Here is an 18,649-nt window from a genome sequence, read left to right as displayed (position 1 = left end):
CAGACAAAAGCAAAAGTCCAGATACAAGAAGCTGCCTTGTGAGTACACAGGGTAGTTAAGGAAATTGGTATGTCTCCTCATTTTATTGTTCTTTTGTAGAAGTAGTTACAAAAACCCTTGAGTAATAAGATTTTTTTGTTTTATAAAAAAGCAGCAATGTAGCAGAGTCCTAAGTGAGAAATTTTGGTTCGAGCTATGATTTCTCCAAATTAGTACATTTACTTATTTTATATTACACCATGAGAGCATAGAAACCCCCCATAGAATGTACAGCTAGAAACTTAGTTTATATATATGCCATCATGCACGTCACTGCTAACTCACCAAGTTTGATTTTATTTCAAAATATTATTATTCTATTTAATTATGTTTAACTTCCAAACACTGATTATTTTTTGTGGACTGCTAAATTAACTGTAAAACCAAAAATAGGCGTGAATCCAATTCTTTTTCCCAACCAAAGTATTGATAAAATCTCATTTATTTTAAATCAAGTAAGGTTCAGGATATGAGGGCACAGCACAGAAAAGCACAGCTTCAACTTTACAAATAGCAAGGAAGGCATGGCGCTACATCAGGTTTCTGGTTTCTGTTGAAGAAGATAAGGAAATGTTCAGGTAACAGGTTCATAAGATACTTGATGCAGATACAGTTCCTACGGGAGATATGCCTTTAGTCCCAGTGTGCAGAGGTTTCTAAGTGATCTGAAGAACTTTGTGGTGGTTGGGTCACATATAGAAATCTGCCTTCTATATGAACTTAGCAGAAATTTCTTTTGACATTATAATATGATTCAAAGCAATTTTGGAGACAACATTGTAATGTGTTTCAATTGAATATGGAATTTAAGAATTCATCTTAAAACAACATCATCCTGAAAATTAGGTGACAGAAGCTCTGTGATTATTTTCTAAATCTAGATACCTAAATCTAGGTACCTAAAACTAGATACCTAAATTTCAAAAGTAGTTTGTGTATCTGCTGTGGAATTACTTTATATAAACTTTACATATTTGTTATTTGGGAATAATGTGGCACAAATACATTCATCACTGAGATACTACTGAACATGCAATATTTCGGTTTAAGAATAGTAAGACAGGTGCAGTGGTGCATGCCTATAATCCAGGCACTTTGGGAGACTGAGACAGGAGGATCCCCTGAGCCCAGGAGTTCAAGAACAGCTTGGGCAACATAATGAGACTTCATCTCTAAAATTTTTTTTTAAGCATTAGCTGGTTGTGATGGTGGACACCTATAGTCTCAGCTACTTAGGGGGCTGAGGTAGGAAAATGGCTTGAGCCCTGAAGAGTGAGGCTGCAGTGAGCCATAATTCGAGCCACCGCACTCTAGCCTGGGCTACAGAGCAAGAGCCTGTCTCAAAAAAAAAAAAAAAAAAAAAAAAGGCAAATATGAGTCAATTCCTTTGAGAATGACACTAAAGAAAACTTCTTTTTTCATGCTCTGCTACATATCTGGTATATGTTACATATTTAGCCTAAAAAAAGAATGCTTTTAGATTCTCCTTCCAATCTCTTTATCCCAGCCTCTTTTAAAAATAATTGGTCATTCATTTCACTCACGAAAATGTGAAGTACCTTCCGCCATAATTGTAAGTTTCTTGAGGCCTCCCCAGCCTTGCGGAACTGTGAGTCAATTAAATCTTTTTTTCTTTATAAATTACTCAGTCTTGGGTATTTCTTCATAGCAACATGAGAATGAACTAACACAGTAGCTAATCAGGACAAGAAAGGAGGTCAGTGTGGCTGGAGTACTGTAATTAAAGGTAGGCAAAACTTGATTCGAGGTAAGAAAGTTAGGATGAAATTAGTTCTCTATCTTTTAGTATCCATATGACCTAAATACTTACAATTTGCTTCTTAATTCACTTGGAGTTTATTTAATGCATAAAATTTGTTCAGGTCTTTTTTTTTTTCAACAAATTTCCCTCCCCAGATCCCACTATAGCATCCTGAATAAATATTCTCTTTCGATTTAATTTGGTATATATTTCTTACAGAGAGACAGAGAGAGAGAGATTATTTTCACAATATGCTAAACACCGCAATTATATAGAATACTTTGTTTATTGCCTTACTCTTTTTTTTTTTTTTTTTTTTTTTTTGAGACGGAGTCTCGCTCTGTCACCCAGGCTGGAGTGCAGTGGCTCGATCTCAGCTCACTGCAAGCTCCGCCTCCCGGGTTCACGCCACTCTCCTGCCTCAGCCTCCCAAGCAGCTGGGACTACAGATGCCCGCCACCACGCCTGGCTAATTTTTTGTATTTTTAGTAGAGACGGGGTTTCACCGTGTTAGCGAGGATGGTCTCGATCTCCTGACCTCGTGATCCGCCCGTCTCGGCCTCCCAAAGTGCTGGGATTACAGGCGTGAGCCACCATGCCCAGCTGCCTTACTCTTTTTTTGTCATACTTCAAAATGGTATTTAATTTTGGATTTTGACTTATAAAAAGTAACTTGTGGCCGGGCGTGGTGGCTCAAGCTTGTAATCCCAGCACTTTGGGAAGCCGAGGCGGGCGGATCACGAGGTCAGGAGATCGAGACCACCCTGGCTAACACGGTGAAACCCCGTCTCCCCTAAAAATACAAAAAAAAAAAAAAAAAAAAATTAGCCGAGCGTTGCAGCGGGCACCTGTAGTCCCAGCTACTCGGGAGGCTGAGGCAGGAGAATAGTGTGAACCCGGGAGGCAGAGCTTGCAGTGAGCAGAGATCAGACCACTGCACTCCAGCCTGGGTGACAGAGCAAAACTCTGTCTCAAAAAATAATACTAATAATAAAATAAAATAAAAATAAATAAAAAGTAACTTGTAAACTTTTTTCTTCCTGTTCATTACTTAGGTCATTATTTCTTTCCTATGTAACATTGCCAAATAAATCAATACATTTTTAGGGAAGCATTTGTGTTTTATGTCCTATACATGGTCTCTCAATTTTATAATTGTAAACTTCTTTTAACTATGTTTCTGAATTTTGCAGTTTCTCTTGACAGCTGTGATCATTGTTAACACAAATTACCTCTATTTTAAGGTATACCTAATAGTTCTTAGTTTACAAATTTGGAAGCTGGTGTACCTACACTATTTGTGGTTATCTAAAATACATTTCCATAAAATTATATCCACTTTAATCACATTTACTAACAACCTTTATTAATATTTTACCTGTTTACTAGTTAATCCCCTCCTTAACCTGTATGGTGTGTGTGTGTGTGTGTGTGTGTGTGTGTGTGTGTGTGTGTGTGTGTGTGTGTGTGTGTGTGTGTGTGTGTGTGTGTGTATCACTTACTGTACCACTGGGTGGCGTAATCTTCTAGCAGTCTCTTTTCCATCATATATACATGGGATCCTCAAATAAAAGAGGAGGTATATTAGCAGAGGTCCTGTGTATTCAGCCAAAAATACCTGAAAATAAAACATGATTTAGATTAAACAATAAAAATAGATGTTTTTAAGGTTCATTTGTGTCTATGAGTATTAGCCTACTGCATAAATTGGTGAAACAGGTAATTATTTTGTAACTAATTAAGTTATATTGCAAATAACGACTTCCTTGGAAGAACCAGGGGGAGAAAGCCCAATATATGTATAGTTAATTTGGAATAAAAATAAATATTGAACCTAATAAACTGGTTTCTTTCTTCAGATATAGTAAAAAGGAGATTTTATTTTAATAAACAAACCATTATTAATATATTTTTCTGTGTATTTGCCCAGTCCAATACACACTTAATCTTCTGTATAAACTGTCCCTGTCAATAAATTGAATGAGCTAGGGTATCTTTTTTCTTTTTCTTTTTCTCATTCTTTTCTTCCCTACCCTACCCTCCATGGGCCTGTCAGCTTGAATCCATTGATTTGACTCTAATTCAAATGGAAACAATTCAGTTTTCTCTATTAGAAATTTTATACTTTAATTCTAATGAGTCTGGTTGTGTGGTTAAAAGAATTAACTTTTGAGTGCTTGAGCTGAGTGGGGGTAACCATATTTGAACTATAGAGAGACACTAACAATATTTGGAAAGGTAATTGAAAACAAGACCAAGTGATTGCAAAAGATTAATTGGCTAACGTCTAAATTTGGTAACTGATTTTTTAGTGCTAAAATCATGTTAAATTTCCTCTGAAGTATTTAGACAGAGAAGGGAAAGTAATTTACTTTGGAGTTTTCAAAGAGAAAAAAAAATACAACTTAACAATAATAAATTTGACTGCCATTAACTATTTTGTCTTCATCTGCTACCATTTTTTTAAGAAAAAATTTGAATCTCCACGTTTTGGTCAAAAATGCAGTTAGCTGTGCACATTGGTTAGAAATCATGTTCACAGCTCTGTTGAGAAGATTGTTAGAATGAATAATATATATGCATGGTTTCATATATATATTCATATACATATATGTGTGTAATTATTTAAAGGTTTTATATATATATATAATTACACACAAATACATAAATAGTAATTTACATATGGAGGTTTCTTCAGCTATAATTCTGCCTTTTAGGAATATATATATATTTTCTCATGTACCAAGAAAGATTTGTGTGTGAGAAGTAAAAACAATGCAGCTTCTGATCAAATCATTATAAAAAGCAATCTCATTTGAGAGACAGTAGTAATTTATGGCTTACAAAATACATCATTATTCAGATATAAAGAAAATGTTTGCCACTTGTGAATGTGTAATGATAGAATGCCAAAACTCTGGAATAATGAAGAGGGTAATTGTTTTAGTACAATAAAAGGTTTAAAATAGTTATTTCAACACCAATTGATCTAGTGAAGTCAAATTTGAGCAAATTCTCTAAGAATATATCAGGAATATAAAATGTTGTGTACAATAGTTAACTTGGACCAAGTGTCACTCATTATTAACTTAATAAAAATGCTAACACAGATCTGAAGTTTCTTTGGATGAGAGGAAATTAAACTATAATCTTATCTCGATCATCTCTCAAAAATAATTCAAGAGAGCCTACTAGTATATAAAATATGTTTTAGAAGGCTTAATATTTTATAAAGAATATTTTTCTGCTAGAATATGGAGGGTTACGAATAATATGTCCTGAAAGCACTAGAGAATGATAAGTAACTTTTGGACAATGCATTTAAAAAAATTATTTCAGTGCAAATAGAAGAAAGGAGAAAAGATGATTTATTAAACTTAGAAAGTAATCAGAAAACAGTTCAAGATGAAGAAAATGAGGTCTAGATAGACAAATATTAATATGGTCTTCTGAAAATGGAACTGGTCTTTTCTACTAAATAAAGGGAAATAAAACAAAATCAAAACCAAATACAATCAAGTAAACAGAAAAGCAGGCATATACAAACCAAGTACATCACAAGAACTTACAAAGACTAGAAACTCCCCTATAATACAAAATTATACTGAAGACTCTATATTCTAAAGAGGCAGATACACCTTCTTCTTATTTTGAAGATAAACACTATATTGAAATTTCAATTTATTTCTATTATCAAATCATATTTATATTTCCTCTTTCAAAAAGTTGACTGTATTAAACTAATCTTTTGTTTTGAATACAAAATTCATTATTTGTACTAGGAAAGCAAGGAAACTGAGAGTCTTCGAAACCTCAGTGGAATCTTCAATGTGATATATGTACAAATTGAAAAAGGTAATAATCGGCTGGGCGCGGTGGCTCACACCTGTAATCCCAGCACTTTGGGAGGCCGAGGCGGGCGGATCACAAGGTCAGGCGATCGAGACCATCCTGGTTAACATGGTGAAACCCCGTCTCTACTAAAAATATAAAAAATTAGCCAGGTGTGGTGACAGGTGCCTGGAGTCCCAACTACTCGGGAGGCTGAGGCAGGAGAATGGCGTGAACCCAGGAAGCGGAGCTTGCAGTGAGCCGAGATCATGCCACTGCACTCCAGCCTGGGGGACAGAGCGAGACTCTGTCTCCAAAAAAAAAAAAAAAAAAAAAAGAAAAAGGTAATAATCTGCTTAAAAAATACATTGAAATATGAAGCTGCAATTGTGAATTGGTGAGAGCCCATGTGCTTAAACTGTGCTTCATGCATTTCATTTTATCTTGAAAAAAAAAATTAGTGCTATCATTATTAGGGCATTGTTGGATTTACTATCTCTTTTTCTAAAATTGCAATCAGCAGTTAAAAAAATGTATATTTCAGAATTCTTGAAAACAAAATAAAGTAGTTTTAACCTTAATCTCCTAAAGATAAGGGTGTTACATAAAGTTTTGGGAGCATTTATCACTTGTAATACAGTAATATCACTTTGTCCTTAATGAATACTGTTGAAGTTAGTATCATGCTAGATAAAGATTGTGTTTTTTTTGTAGTTTGTCAAATAAATAACATATAATGGAGATTTCTATTCTAGATAATTCAAACACAGAATACTAATGAGTCTAGTGAGAAAAACTGATCAAAATATTTTAAAAAAGCTTTTTTCAGCCTTCAGAGATTTAATGTCATTGAGGAATTAGAAGGTCAAGAATTTTGAAACGGGGGATCCAGAGAAGAGATTGAACCTTGCATAAGAAGCCTCATAGAGCCTGATAAGAACAGATTTTTGATGGGGCCTGGGAATGAAAAAACAAAAACAGTTGTTCATCATCTCCAAAGGATGAAGGTGGCCTCATAAAACTGTCTCCACAGATCCTAAATTTCAACCTAAAATCATTTCAGTCATTGATTTGATCAAGATGACTTGGACCCAATAATGCAATTCATTCATTTAGAAGATCGTAACTTATATTTGAAAGAAGATAAAAATCACCCTAGGTCTCAGTTATCATTAAAATTTTTCACATACATTTTCTGTACTTAGAAATATGCAGGTATACAAAGACCAAACAGACTGTGAGCAAAACCAAGAGAAATAGCAAAAATAAAAATAAAAAAATTGAAGATGCACACGACAGGAGTAGCAGACACAAACTTTAACAAAAACTATCTTTTATGTGTTAAATGAAAGATAAGGTTGTGATTTTCAGATATGTAAAAACTTTGAAAAGAAAAATATTGTAATGTAAAATTTAAAAGAAGAATTTAAAGAGAATAATGGACAAGCAATAGCTGAATAGATCATTAAAATTTTTCAAATTATATGCATGTATGTATGTGTGCATGAACACATGAAACCACCAACTCAGATAAAACTAAAGCAAGATAAATAAAAATATGATTATAATTGTGCATATCATAGTCAAATTGCTGATTAAAAAACCAAACAAGAATTGTTTAGAAAAGACACATTACTTTCAAAGGAATAAAGCTGACTTTTCAACAGAAACAATGGAATTCAGAAATTAAAAAAATAAAATATTGTGAAGTGAAGAAAAGAGAACTGCCAACATAAACTTATTTTTATGTAAAAATATTCTTTAACAATAAAAGTTAATAAGGACATGTTAAGATAAACATGAATGGAGATAATTCATCAATGACAGAACTACAATAAAACACTAAAGATGTTCTTCAGGGAGAAGGAGACAGATGTAAGCTCAGCATTAGAAGAAATAACTAAATCGCAGCAAAAAGGACAAGTCTAAAGGATAAGGTATTTGTTGGATAAAATTTTAGTAATGTATTTGGATTTAAGATATATGGAAAATTATATTATACCAAAACCATGAAAAATGAGTCAGGAGGAGCTCAAATATAAAGTCATTCAACTTCATATTCAATATTTATGAAGTATTTTTACATTAGTAAAATCAAATGTAAAAATGTCTATTAGCGTTTAATATCTCAAGGGTTCACTCTGTAATCTCTTTGGTAACCCCTAGAATTAGTAAAATAGAAGAGATAAATACCAAAATAACACAAAGGTAATAGAAAAGACAGCACAACAATTAATTCAAAATAAGGTAAGAAAAATGAGAAAAAAGGGTTATAGAACATGAGACAAATTAAAGAAAATTAGATTTAGAGATTAAAAACGTGGAATTTACAATAAAAATAGGCTATCATTACAGTGTAAAACATAAAACTATTAAACTCATAAGAAAACACAGGAGAGAACTCCAGGACCTAGAACTAAGCTGAAGGATTCTTATATATGAAAGTAAAAGCATAATCTTTAAAAGAAAACCTTGATAAATTAGACTGCATTAAAATTGAAAACAATTCTTTCAGTGAAAAGTTCTGCTAAGATGATGAAAAGACAAGTTAAAGAATGAGAGAAAATATTTCCAAACCACATATACAAGCACTCGTATCTACATTATATAAAGAATTCTCAAGACTCAACACTGTATCCCAGATAAATTTTTTAAAAAGTTCATACAAATACCCCTAATATTCATTACAGCTTTATTTGTAATAGCAAAATACTAAAAACCACCCAAATGTAATTCAAAGAGTAAATGGTTAAACAAAGTCCATTACATCCATATAACTGAATACTACTCACCAATGTAAAGGAACCAATTATTGACACAAACAAAAATCAGGGTGGATTTCAAGGACACTATGCTTACAGAAAAATTAATGTCAATCTCAAAATATTGTTTGAATCCTTTTATAGAGCATTTTCCACATGACAAAAATAGGGAGATGAAGAACACATCAGTGGTTACTCCAGGATAGGAAAAAGTGTATGTAAGTATGCAACGATAAAAGGAAGAAGTTCCTTCTTAAGGATGAAGCAATTCTCTATCTTGATATTGGTGTTAGATACATGAACTTATACATGGGATAAATTGTAAAGAATTACACATTAACTCATACATACGTGAATTAATACAAAAATGGTGAAAACTGCATAACTTTAATTAACAGTATTCATATAATGAGAATTATTATATTATCATATTAATCTTTTATCCTAAGTTTTTTAGTAAGTTAAATGAGGCAAGATTTTACTCAACATTTTGTAACACACTGTTAGTTGGAGAAAAATATTAAAATCTTAATTTTAACCTTGCTAAATTAGATTATTTCCCCAAAAATCTATGAAATGTTTTATTATAGGAACACATTTTCATGTTTTTCAATGAATAAGAATGTCATATGTGGTAAAACATTACTTTTGTTGCATAATTTAGTTGATACAAAATGGGTGTAATTGCAATGTAATATGTATATTTTTAGCATTTAATAGAACTGACTCATTTGGAGCAAAAGGATGTGCAATCCATGGGGTTGATGTAAAAATATCCAGCCTATTTGCAGAGTTCTCTTTGTCACATAGATGATTTTCCTCTCAAATAAGCTATAATTTTCTAGTACAATTATCAAATAATTCCACTGTAGTGTGTTTTCTTCTCAGTGCTTATCCAAGTGATGAAGCTGAAATTTCTAATGATTTAATGGTTTAATGCTGCTCACCCTGACACAATTTCTGTAAACAGAGTTCCCTTTTCATCGTAAATGTGGACAAAGACCCTGTGAATATTTTAACCTTTGAAGACCAAACACTCCTTTCTAAAATCTCTTTAAGCAAAGGTCTGTAGACATCACATTTAAGTACAGTATTAAAACTTTATTTGCAAACGCATGCATCTTCTATAGGTTGTTTTCTAAACATTAAAATATGCTTCACAAGAATTCATAAGATTCTAAACTCAATCTTTAGTGGTACAAGTTAGTACTCAAAAGCTCAATATACTTTGGAAAATAAATCAACTTTTTTTTTCATTTGACATTCATTTATTTGTTTGTTCAAAAAATATTTATTGAGCTCCTTACTGTACTGCAAACACAGCCATAGAACATTGGCAGCTTCTTTTCTCACCTTTGTGGGCATATATACTACTAATTTCTTAAAGTTTTTCACACAGAGAATATTTTCTTAATGAAAACATAAAATAGAACTAGTTAATTACATGGGAAATATATCTTAAAAGAAAAGACTGTTAGAAAATATTAACAGATGTAGCAATATTTTAATTAATAAATTTAAAATTAAATTTGTTGGATTAAAATTAGCAATTAAATATTAATGTATAAATTATCATACCTTTGTAATACTTACAAAAATTGGTTAATTGTAAAGAAACAGCTCAAATCACTATGAATGGTAATGTCGATTGTTAATTGTGGCAAAAAGGAAAGTCATTTTGAATAGAAAAATATTAAAAGTAATCACAAATATGGAGTGGAATGTAACCACAAAGAAAAAATTTCATAATTTAAATAATACAAATAACAGAAGTTTAATGTAATTGAAAGAAAAGGAGTTCACTATTCTTTGTATATCAAAACTATTTATTAATTCTTTCACTGCCTTTGTTACTAAATATCATATTAACATTTCCTCTTGCTGTTGAAGCTATTCCACTTATTCTATTACCCATGAGTGTTTTAGTGCACTAGTACCAAATATTTTCACTGCCTCTTAACCCTCTATGTCTTTTCAATGTAGTCCTCATTCTTCTAATGCCATTTTCAAATACCATGATTTTAACTCCTGATATTTTCCTCCAAAAAGAACCAAAAGAACATTTTCACAGGCTGAAGGAAGTTTACTTTTTCATGGTCAGTTGCCAAAAGTTTGTTTCTCTGCCTGAGAACCTCCTTTTTAACTGGATATTCTATACTCTTCTCTCCAGTGTCAAAAGAGGCTGTGATGTCCCTAGATTACTAGAAGGAAAAGGTAAAGAGATACCATGTAAATAACAAAGCATAGGTGGAGCAGATGAAACCAGCCCAATAGTCCCATAGACAGTTATTTTTGGATAAATGCAGAAATTGACCCTTATTACTGTTAAAGTTTGAAACTTGTATCTGTTCTACCTAAGCTCATTCCTCAGGAAAGAACTTTCAGCCCCTCAAAAGAGTATCAAAGAACTGAAACTCATCAGATCACCCCAACAGATGCCTCCTTTTCCCTCCTTAGTACCTGTTTTCTTACATATTGTTACATTTCTTCCCTGCTATATAAACCCCTAGTTTTAGTCAGTCAGGCAGATGGATGTGAGACTGAGCTCCCATCTCCTCATCCGCAGCTTCCAACTGAAGCCTTCTTCCTTGGCAATACTTGTCATCACCGTCATTGGCTTTCTGTGCAGTAAGCAGCAGGACCTAGACCGAATCTCTGGTATTTTGGTAACAAAGTTGAAGCTCCCAGTCATAGAATGGATTGCCATTAAAAAAAAAAAACGGAACTCATCTTCCTTTTTCAAAACTGTGGTTTTTCTATTGCTCCAATGCTTGAGTAGAACTTTGGCCACTGGTCATAGTAAGAATAGAAAATTAAAAATACCTTTCAGTACATTTTGTTTCGCTATGAGTTTATTCGATAGAATTAATCTGTCAATTAATTACTTAGAGCAAAATATGAGACATGTATGTTACATTTCAAATTAACACTTACTGTGGTCCAACTGACTTGTTGACCTAGGTCTGTAGCATACAGTGTGACAATGGAGGAAGCTGCAATACTTTGAATGGTAATGTAGTCCTTCAAAAAAGGTCCACCTAAAATAAAAATAACAAGAAAATTTTATTTTAATACAATTTCTTAGCATAATGATAAAGAATTTCTTAGTGTAAAATCAGTAAAAGCTAACGATTAATTCAATATGGAAATTACAATGTACAAGAAATCTTCAAAGTAAAACAAAATGTGAACAATGCCATTTTATAACATATATCTAGCAACTCTTCAAATGCACAGTGGTTTCCCAATACCATCTAACCAAAATTTAGACTACCATTAGTTACTATCTTATTATTTCTGAGAACATGTCATATTAGGACCTAAACAAATAACATACAGGAATTTTTTTAAAGTGTAATTTTAGGACAGGTGTGAAGGCTCACATCTGTAATCTCAACACTTTGTTGAGCTGAGGTGAGCAGATAGCTTGAGCTCAGGAGTTCCATCTTGGTGACATGGCAAAACACTGTCTCTACAAAAAACAGAAAAAAATTAGCCAGGCATGGTGCTGTGTGCCTGTAGGCCCAGCAATTCAGGAGGCTGAGGTGGGAGGATTGCTGGAGCCAGGGAGGTCAAGGCTGCAGTGGACTGTGATCACTTCACTGCACTCCAGTCCGGGAGACAAAGAGACCCTGCCTCAAAATGAAAACAAAACAAAACAACAAAAAGTATAATTTTGAGTGTTAGTAGAACTACGTCTCAACTACTTTCTAAATGATTTTATAAGAGCATAAATTAGTGGTGGGTAGATGAATGGTCCCTCCAAAGCACCAGGAGAATGGCATAATTTATCTTTTTAAAATATATTCTGGATGCTGTGTGAAAAACAGAAAGAAGGGAAGCGAGGTGATTATTTAGGAGACATTTAAAATTAATCCAGCTGGAGCTGATGTTTGTTGGGATTAAGGTGGTACTGGTGAGAATGTTAAGATGTATCAATTGTAAATATATTTTGAACATAGCCTAGATTCAACTTCTTGATAAACTGATTGAAAGGAGAAGATTCAGTGAGGTAAAGACAGTTAGATTTTTGGCCCAAGTACTTAAGTGCATTGTAATGTCATTAACTGACATGAAGAAGACTACAGAAAAAGCAAGATCTGAGGGTAAAAATTAAGAGTGCTTAAGGTATTTTAAGTGTGTGGTATCTCTTAGACATTCAAGAAAGAACTGACAAATAGGCAGCAGGGTAGAAGTGTGTGTAGATATTTGAAAGTCATTAACATTTAAAACCATGCAGCTTCATGAGATTGTTTGTGTATTCAGCATGGAAAGAAAGGAATGAAAACACACTAAGGTTTCCAGTATTACAGACTTTAGACATAGTAAGACAAAGATATAGCAAAGGTTACTGAAAGGAGCTACTCATAAGATAGATGTAAAATAAACATAATTGACTCCATTCTCAAAAATAACCATCAGACAAGTCTGGAATGTGTATATGGGAAGATATGTAAAAAAATATATTTTTAAGCATTATTTATAATAAAATATTTGAAAAATCTTAAATATTATTTAATAAGGTAAGAGATAAATATTTTGTTTTATGTAAAGAAATGTATACCAAGCAGGAAGAAAAATGAGTAGACTAGAGCTCATATACCAAAATGGATTAATCTCTCAAATATAATCCTATTATTGTTGTTATCATTATTGTTATACTTAACATACGCTATTTGTGATTTATATTATCTACATCATTAAAAGGCATCATTCCAGTCTCTATTTTTGAAATAAATTAAAAAAGTTAATTTGCATCTACCATTAGATGATATTTCAGAATCCAAGATATCTACTTATACTTATAATTAAAGGTCTTTTAAAAGGAAATGAAAAATATACAATTATTGTATATTACATTTGAAGGCAGAAATTTGATAAATCCACTTTTAACAGCCAGATAATTTAGGTGGTCATGTTAATGTATATGGTTCTCTGGGTACTTTATTGAAAACCATTTCATAGTTATATTTTAGAAATTGATTACTATATTTTAGTAAATTGATGATTACTATATGTAAAATACATACATATATACATATATAATTACATATAATTTTGTATTGCTTTGAAAATGTGAACGTAGTCCTGTGTTTACCTAAGAACACATGTGTGGTAGGCAGATTTCTTAGATAATCCTCAGGATTTCTGCTCCCAGTATAATCCCTGAGGTTCTGCATATGATATAGGCTATTACTCTGTTGATTAAATTATATTTCATGGCTTTAAAAAATGAGATTATCTAGGTAGTCCTGATTTATTGCATGAGTTTTTACAATCTGTGTGCAGAAATCAAAGACAGAGGAATTCAGAGATTCAGTGCATTGGGAAGATTCACTGTGCTATAGCTCACTGAGCAATAGCTCGCTTGAAGATGGACAAGGTCAATGTAAAGGATACAGGTGGCCTTTGAGAAAAGACAGCCACCTCTAGGAAGTGACAGCCAGCAAGAACACAGGAACTTCTCTGATGCAACTGCAAAGACCAAACAAACAAACAGACAAACAAACAAACATAAAATGCAAAAGGGAGCTCTCACCATTATTCCATCTGTGATGAGCACCCTTTCTGCAGAAAGTAATAATTGCCTTACTGAGAGAATTAAATTTATGTTCGAGTGCTATTTCTTTGCAGCACCAGGGAACAAGCATTTCCAACACAAACTCTTCCAATAACACAAAAGAAGATGGAAGTGGCTTTTTGTCAAGAGTCTTCACATGAGAATTCAGTTCAGTCAACACTCTGATTCCAGTCTTATACAATCCTAATCAGAGAATCAAGCCATAATATGGCTTCAATCTAATAAATGATAGTCTTTTTATACTGCTAAATTTGTGTAACTTTGTTACATAGCAATACAAAACTTTTGCAATATGGATCAAGGTGAAGGCTTTGATGTCAAAATTGTCAGTAGTATTATGACAATTATGTATAAGAACAAGAAAATGTTAATAAGGACAAAAAATTCAGCAGGCTTTGTATCACTTGAAAGTGTGCTGAAAATATGTTTCCAATATACATCTATTAACACCCTTAGAAAAGGGGTTAGTTTCTACCCTTCTATCATCCTTGCCAACTTCAAAGAACAGATCATTGGCATTCTATTTTTAAAATGTGGTCCCATCAATATGAGATTTTGAAAAAATGACTTGATAAAATCTAAATGTATCATTAATCATAGCGTACAGACTCAAGGAAAAGGGACCATTGTCCTTGGCTTTCCATGATTATGTCCCTTATCAAAGGGAAAGAAATATGTGGGGCCAAGAGGACAGGACATGCCTAACTAGATCCCATGACATATCTTTCTAGATCATGCTTCAGCCACTTAAGGGCCCTGAATTTCCTGACCAAATTAACACAAGCACAACCTGGTCTTTGGATATTCCCTCCCAAGTATGGGCCTGGAACTGGGGTGCACAACAGACCTAGTGGTTTGTTAAGACTGTTGTATAAAGGATGTGGATGGAGCTTTGATGTATTGCTTGGAAACAGTGATGGAAAAAATCTATTTTTTCTATGTAGAAATCCAATCATTTTAAACATTAGAAATTTTCCCAGTCCTTCCAGGACATTATAAAGCATATTAATAAAGGTAGGAATATACAAAATATTTTACTTACCAGATTATATGACAGATTTATTGCAAAAATTGCTGAAATTCTTCCCCATATACACACCATATACAGTATGACCTTGTAGTTCTTCTCAGTGATAGCTGTTCTCATATTCCCACCCCTTGAATATGGGCTAACTAGTGACTTGCAGGACAAGTGATCATTTGCTATTTCCAAACCTGGGCTTCAACAATTCTTTAGTACCTCTGCTCATTTTTATACTTCTACTCCCAGCTTGTGAGTAGTCCAAACTATTTTGCTGAGGGGTGAGAGACCACATTGAACAAAGGGAATTTCATGAAAGTTGTGGTTATTGTAGACCAATCATTCCCTAACAGCCCAGCAGCTCACTGCAGCTGCATGCATGAACCTAGCCAAGTTCAGCTAAATATAGCACAGCTCAGCAGAGACACAGAGCTAAAGAATTGGTTAAAATTTACTCACGAAAATCAAAGCTTCTATTTGTGTTTTAAAGATTTCTTTTGTGTGAGGAAACTATAGAAGTCTCTAATATTCATATAAGATCAGCGATTCTAGTAAGTATATTTTGGAAGCAAATGTATAAATATTAAGACCCTGCTTTGTTTTGGTATTGTCTTTTTTTCTTCTTAATATTAATAGTTATGACTAAGATTGATGGAGCAACTAGCCTGTGCCAATCATCATATGCATTATAAACATATAAACTCTCACACTTTAAAAATGATTTAAGTGTTTTTTTTAGTTCTGCCATATAAAAGAAGACCATGTAGGCAAGTAAGTATGAGAGAGTCAATCAAATGTAGAAATCTGAATCAATCCAAATGAGCTTCGGATTTTGATTTCTTTGCACCATATCTCACTAAATCAGTTGACTTTTTTTTCAAATACATCATTACATTTCTTTTTGAGGACACTGCGACAACTATATTTTACTCATCTCACACCTCATCCTGGTATACTCAACTAGGTAAATAAATTTGGGAGAAAAGAAATATGTCGTATTCACCAGAACACTGAACTAACAGAAATTTATCAGTCTCTTATAGTGTCCTTCAAATGGAAGTTACATTTGACAATGTTGTCTGTGACATTCTTTGAGGCTTCTTTGTGTAAGAGTCAATTTCATTTTATATATGTCAACATCCATGTATTGAAAGGCTCTTATGTGCTGACATGTGGTAGGTCCTATGAAGGCAAAAATAGATGAGACAATAATTTTTCTTTCTTAAACTCTAGGTGGGTGGGAATTTGTCTTGAACATTTGAGCAAAAATAAATTTGAGAGAATCAAGAAAGTGTGGCCCCTAGAAATCTTGCATATTTCTTTGTTTTGAACATACAGGTCTCAGAGAAAGATTAAATGTTTAAGACAGCAGTGAAAACACTCATAACAGTTTTGAGAGACTCAAAGAAATAATCATTTGTCTTTAAGTGCATGTAATACCTAAGAGAGGACGACCTAAATATTAGGAAAAGCAATAGAAAAAAATTCAACTCATTATTTATGAAAAATTGGGAGATTGAAATTCCTTAAGAGGTACCTCCTATAGATTTACTATTAAAGGCTTTTTCACTCTACCCTGATAAAAGGTACATGCTATCCACAGCTTTCATTAAAATTTTAAACTCCAAATTTAAAATAAAGTTGATGTAGTATCAGTAACAGTAATTATTGGTAGGAGCCATTTTTAAGTGCATTTATTGATAAATTTCTTGAGATCATAGGGTTTAAAAATCTGAGAAATTTGAGGTTTAATAGTGGGCATAATGCTTCTTCTCCAAATTCATTAGTTTTGTTCCTTATGTCACTTATTCTGCTTTATAACAGCAAAAAGAAAAAGAAAAAATTGAAAAAGCTAAGCATTAACCTTAAGAATATATTATGGGGCAGTAGAATGAGAAGGTGACCAGTTAAAGCTTCACAGATGACCAGTTAAAGCTTCACAGACAAAAATATTTTAGTTTCAGAATCTGCTTCTAAAACTCACAGACAGTGAATATGTAAAAAATACCTATTTGAGACTAAATTATTCATTTATAAAAGTGGAGCTCTAGTTTGTTGGGAGAATAATTAAATAATACTAATATTTGTATATTTACTAAGTGATAAGTGAATGTCAGCTTTTGAAAATAGAAAAGGGATTATAAATTAAATAAACACATCAGTGAAAAATGCTTCTTACCACATTCTAGCTGCAGACCAACTCGAGAAGGGTACCACTTTGGACCTATTCAATGAAAAATAACATTTAATTGTCAGAAAAATTGTAACCATGGCTTATAAAACTGTTTCCATGGGAAGACAATTTAGTTCTAGGAAGTAAATAAAACGGGTTATCTAGTGTCAGAAATAGAAATAGTGGTTACCTTTTGTAGGGTGCTGACCAGCAATGACGGATAGTGACTGAGAGAAAGGATAAGGAAAGCTTTAAAAGTGGTAAGTTTCTGCTTTTTGATTTTGGGACTTGTTACATAGGTGTGTTCAGGTTTTGGACATGCATCAGGTAGTATGACGTATGACTTGTACACTTCAGTCTATGTAAGCTTTTTATCAATAAAAAGCTTGAACATATTTTATTTAAAATTGGGAACTTTAATCTCATTTAAAATTCATCTAATATTTGCACCTGAAATTGGGTTATTTTCTCTATCAAGAGTCAATACTAAGATGTCTATCAGAATTATATGTATCATTGACTTTTAATATTATGAGTTTATTGGTCATAGCAGAAGCATCACTTGAAATTTTCTCTTTGTACTACCATTAGGAGTAAAGAGAGCACTAAATAATTCTATCTCTATAGAAAAATCAAATCATCTTTATTATACACTGCCATAATGAAGAGTTGATTCACAATTATCAGAATATAACTTTATCTTAAAATAAATTCTATACCATCGTTTTAAAGTCTCCATTAAAAGTTTACTTCTTAACTTCGAGATTAAACTTTAAATAGATTTACCACACATATAATAAATGTTTAAAAGAGTATTTTCAAAGGAATTTTCCACAATTATCTTTTTTTTTTTCAATACGTTCATGGGAGAAAGCAGAGATGACTCAGGACTAGAAAGGCATGAGAGTACTTCATGGAAATGAGAAACCATGGACAGAGCCTCTATTAATAGGTAATATATTACTAGTTGAAAAAGAGGAAGGTCGGATGAAAAATATATGTGGGTAATTTTAAGAATATATTGTATGTTTTATCTTCTAAAGTCTATTATGTGTGGGTATTGTAAATGCATACACTGAAGTAAATTTAACTATCTAGAAAATATGTTATTTTCCTGAAACTAGTAAATCAAAACATAAAACATAGCTGAGAGATGCTATTTAGAGATAATTAGCTCTGTGACTTTCTATAGCCAAGTAATTTTATTTGGTTAAAAATTATATTGCTTTGATTACAACTTTTCAATGCATTTACAATAATAGTAAGTAAATACCCCAAATATAGCCATGATATTAAAAGTCAAATTAATATACTCAATTATTAGTACTTTTTAAATAACAAATATTAGAAAGATTGAATATAGTACAATAAATGTTGAAAGTCCACAGAATGATACATAAAATTCTTATTCTATTTTATAATGGAAAACTGAGGGTTCTACTATACTATTTTACTGTACTATTGAGGAAAGAGAAAAAGG

The 18,649-nt window shown here is 32.5% G+C and overlaps 1 protein-coding gene across 2 annotated transcripts in view; it reads right to left on the bottom strand.

Moving 5' to 3' along the window:
- TECRL (trans-2,3-enoyl-CoA reductase like) overlaps positions 1–18,649 on the bottom strand; it is a 137,489-nt gene that overhangs the window by 35,313 nt on the left and 83,527 nt on the right. For both annotated transcript variants that reach the window (NM_001133988.1, XM_024245654.2), the window contains 3 exon segments: positions 3,304–3,419; positions 11,329–11,432; positions 17,176–17,220. In NM_001133988.1, coding sequence (NP_001127460.1) covers positions 3,304–3,419; positions 11,329–11,432; positions 17,176–17,220 — 265 coding nt within the window.

The sequence above is a fragment of the Pongo abelii genome, chromosome 3 (genome assembly GCF_028885655.2).
Source record: "Pongo abelii isolate AG06213 chromosome 3, NHGRI_mPonAbe1-v2.0_pri, whole genome shotgun sequence".
Classification (NCBI taxonomy): domain Eukaryota; kingdom Metazoa; phylum Chordata; class Mammalia; order Primates; family Hominidae; genus Pongo; species Pongo abelii.
This window is presented reverse-complemented; position numbering and strand designations above follow the sequence as displayed.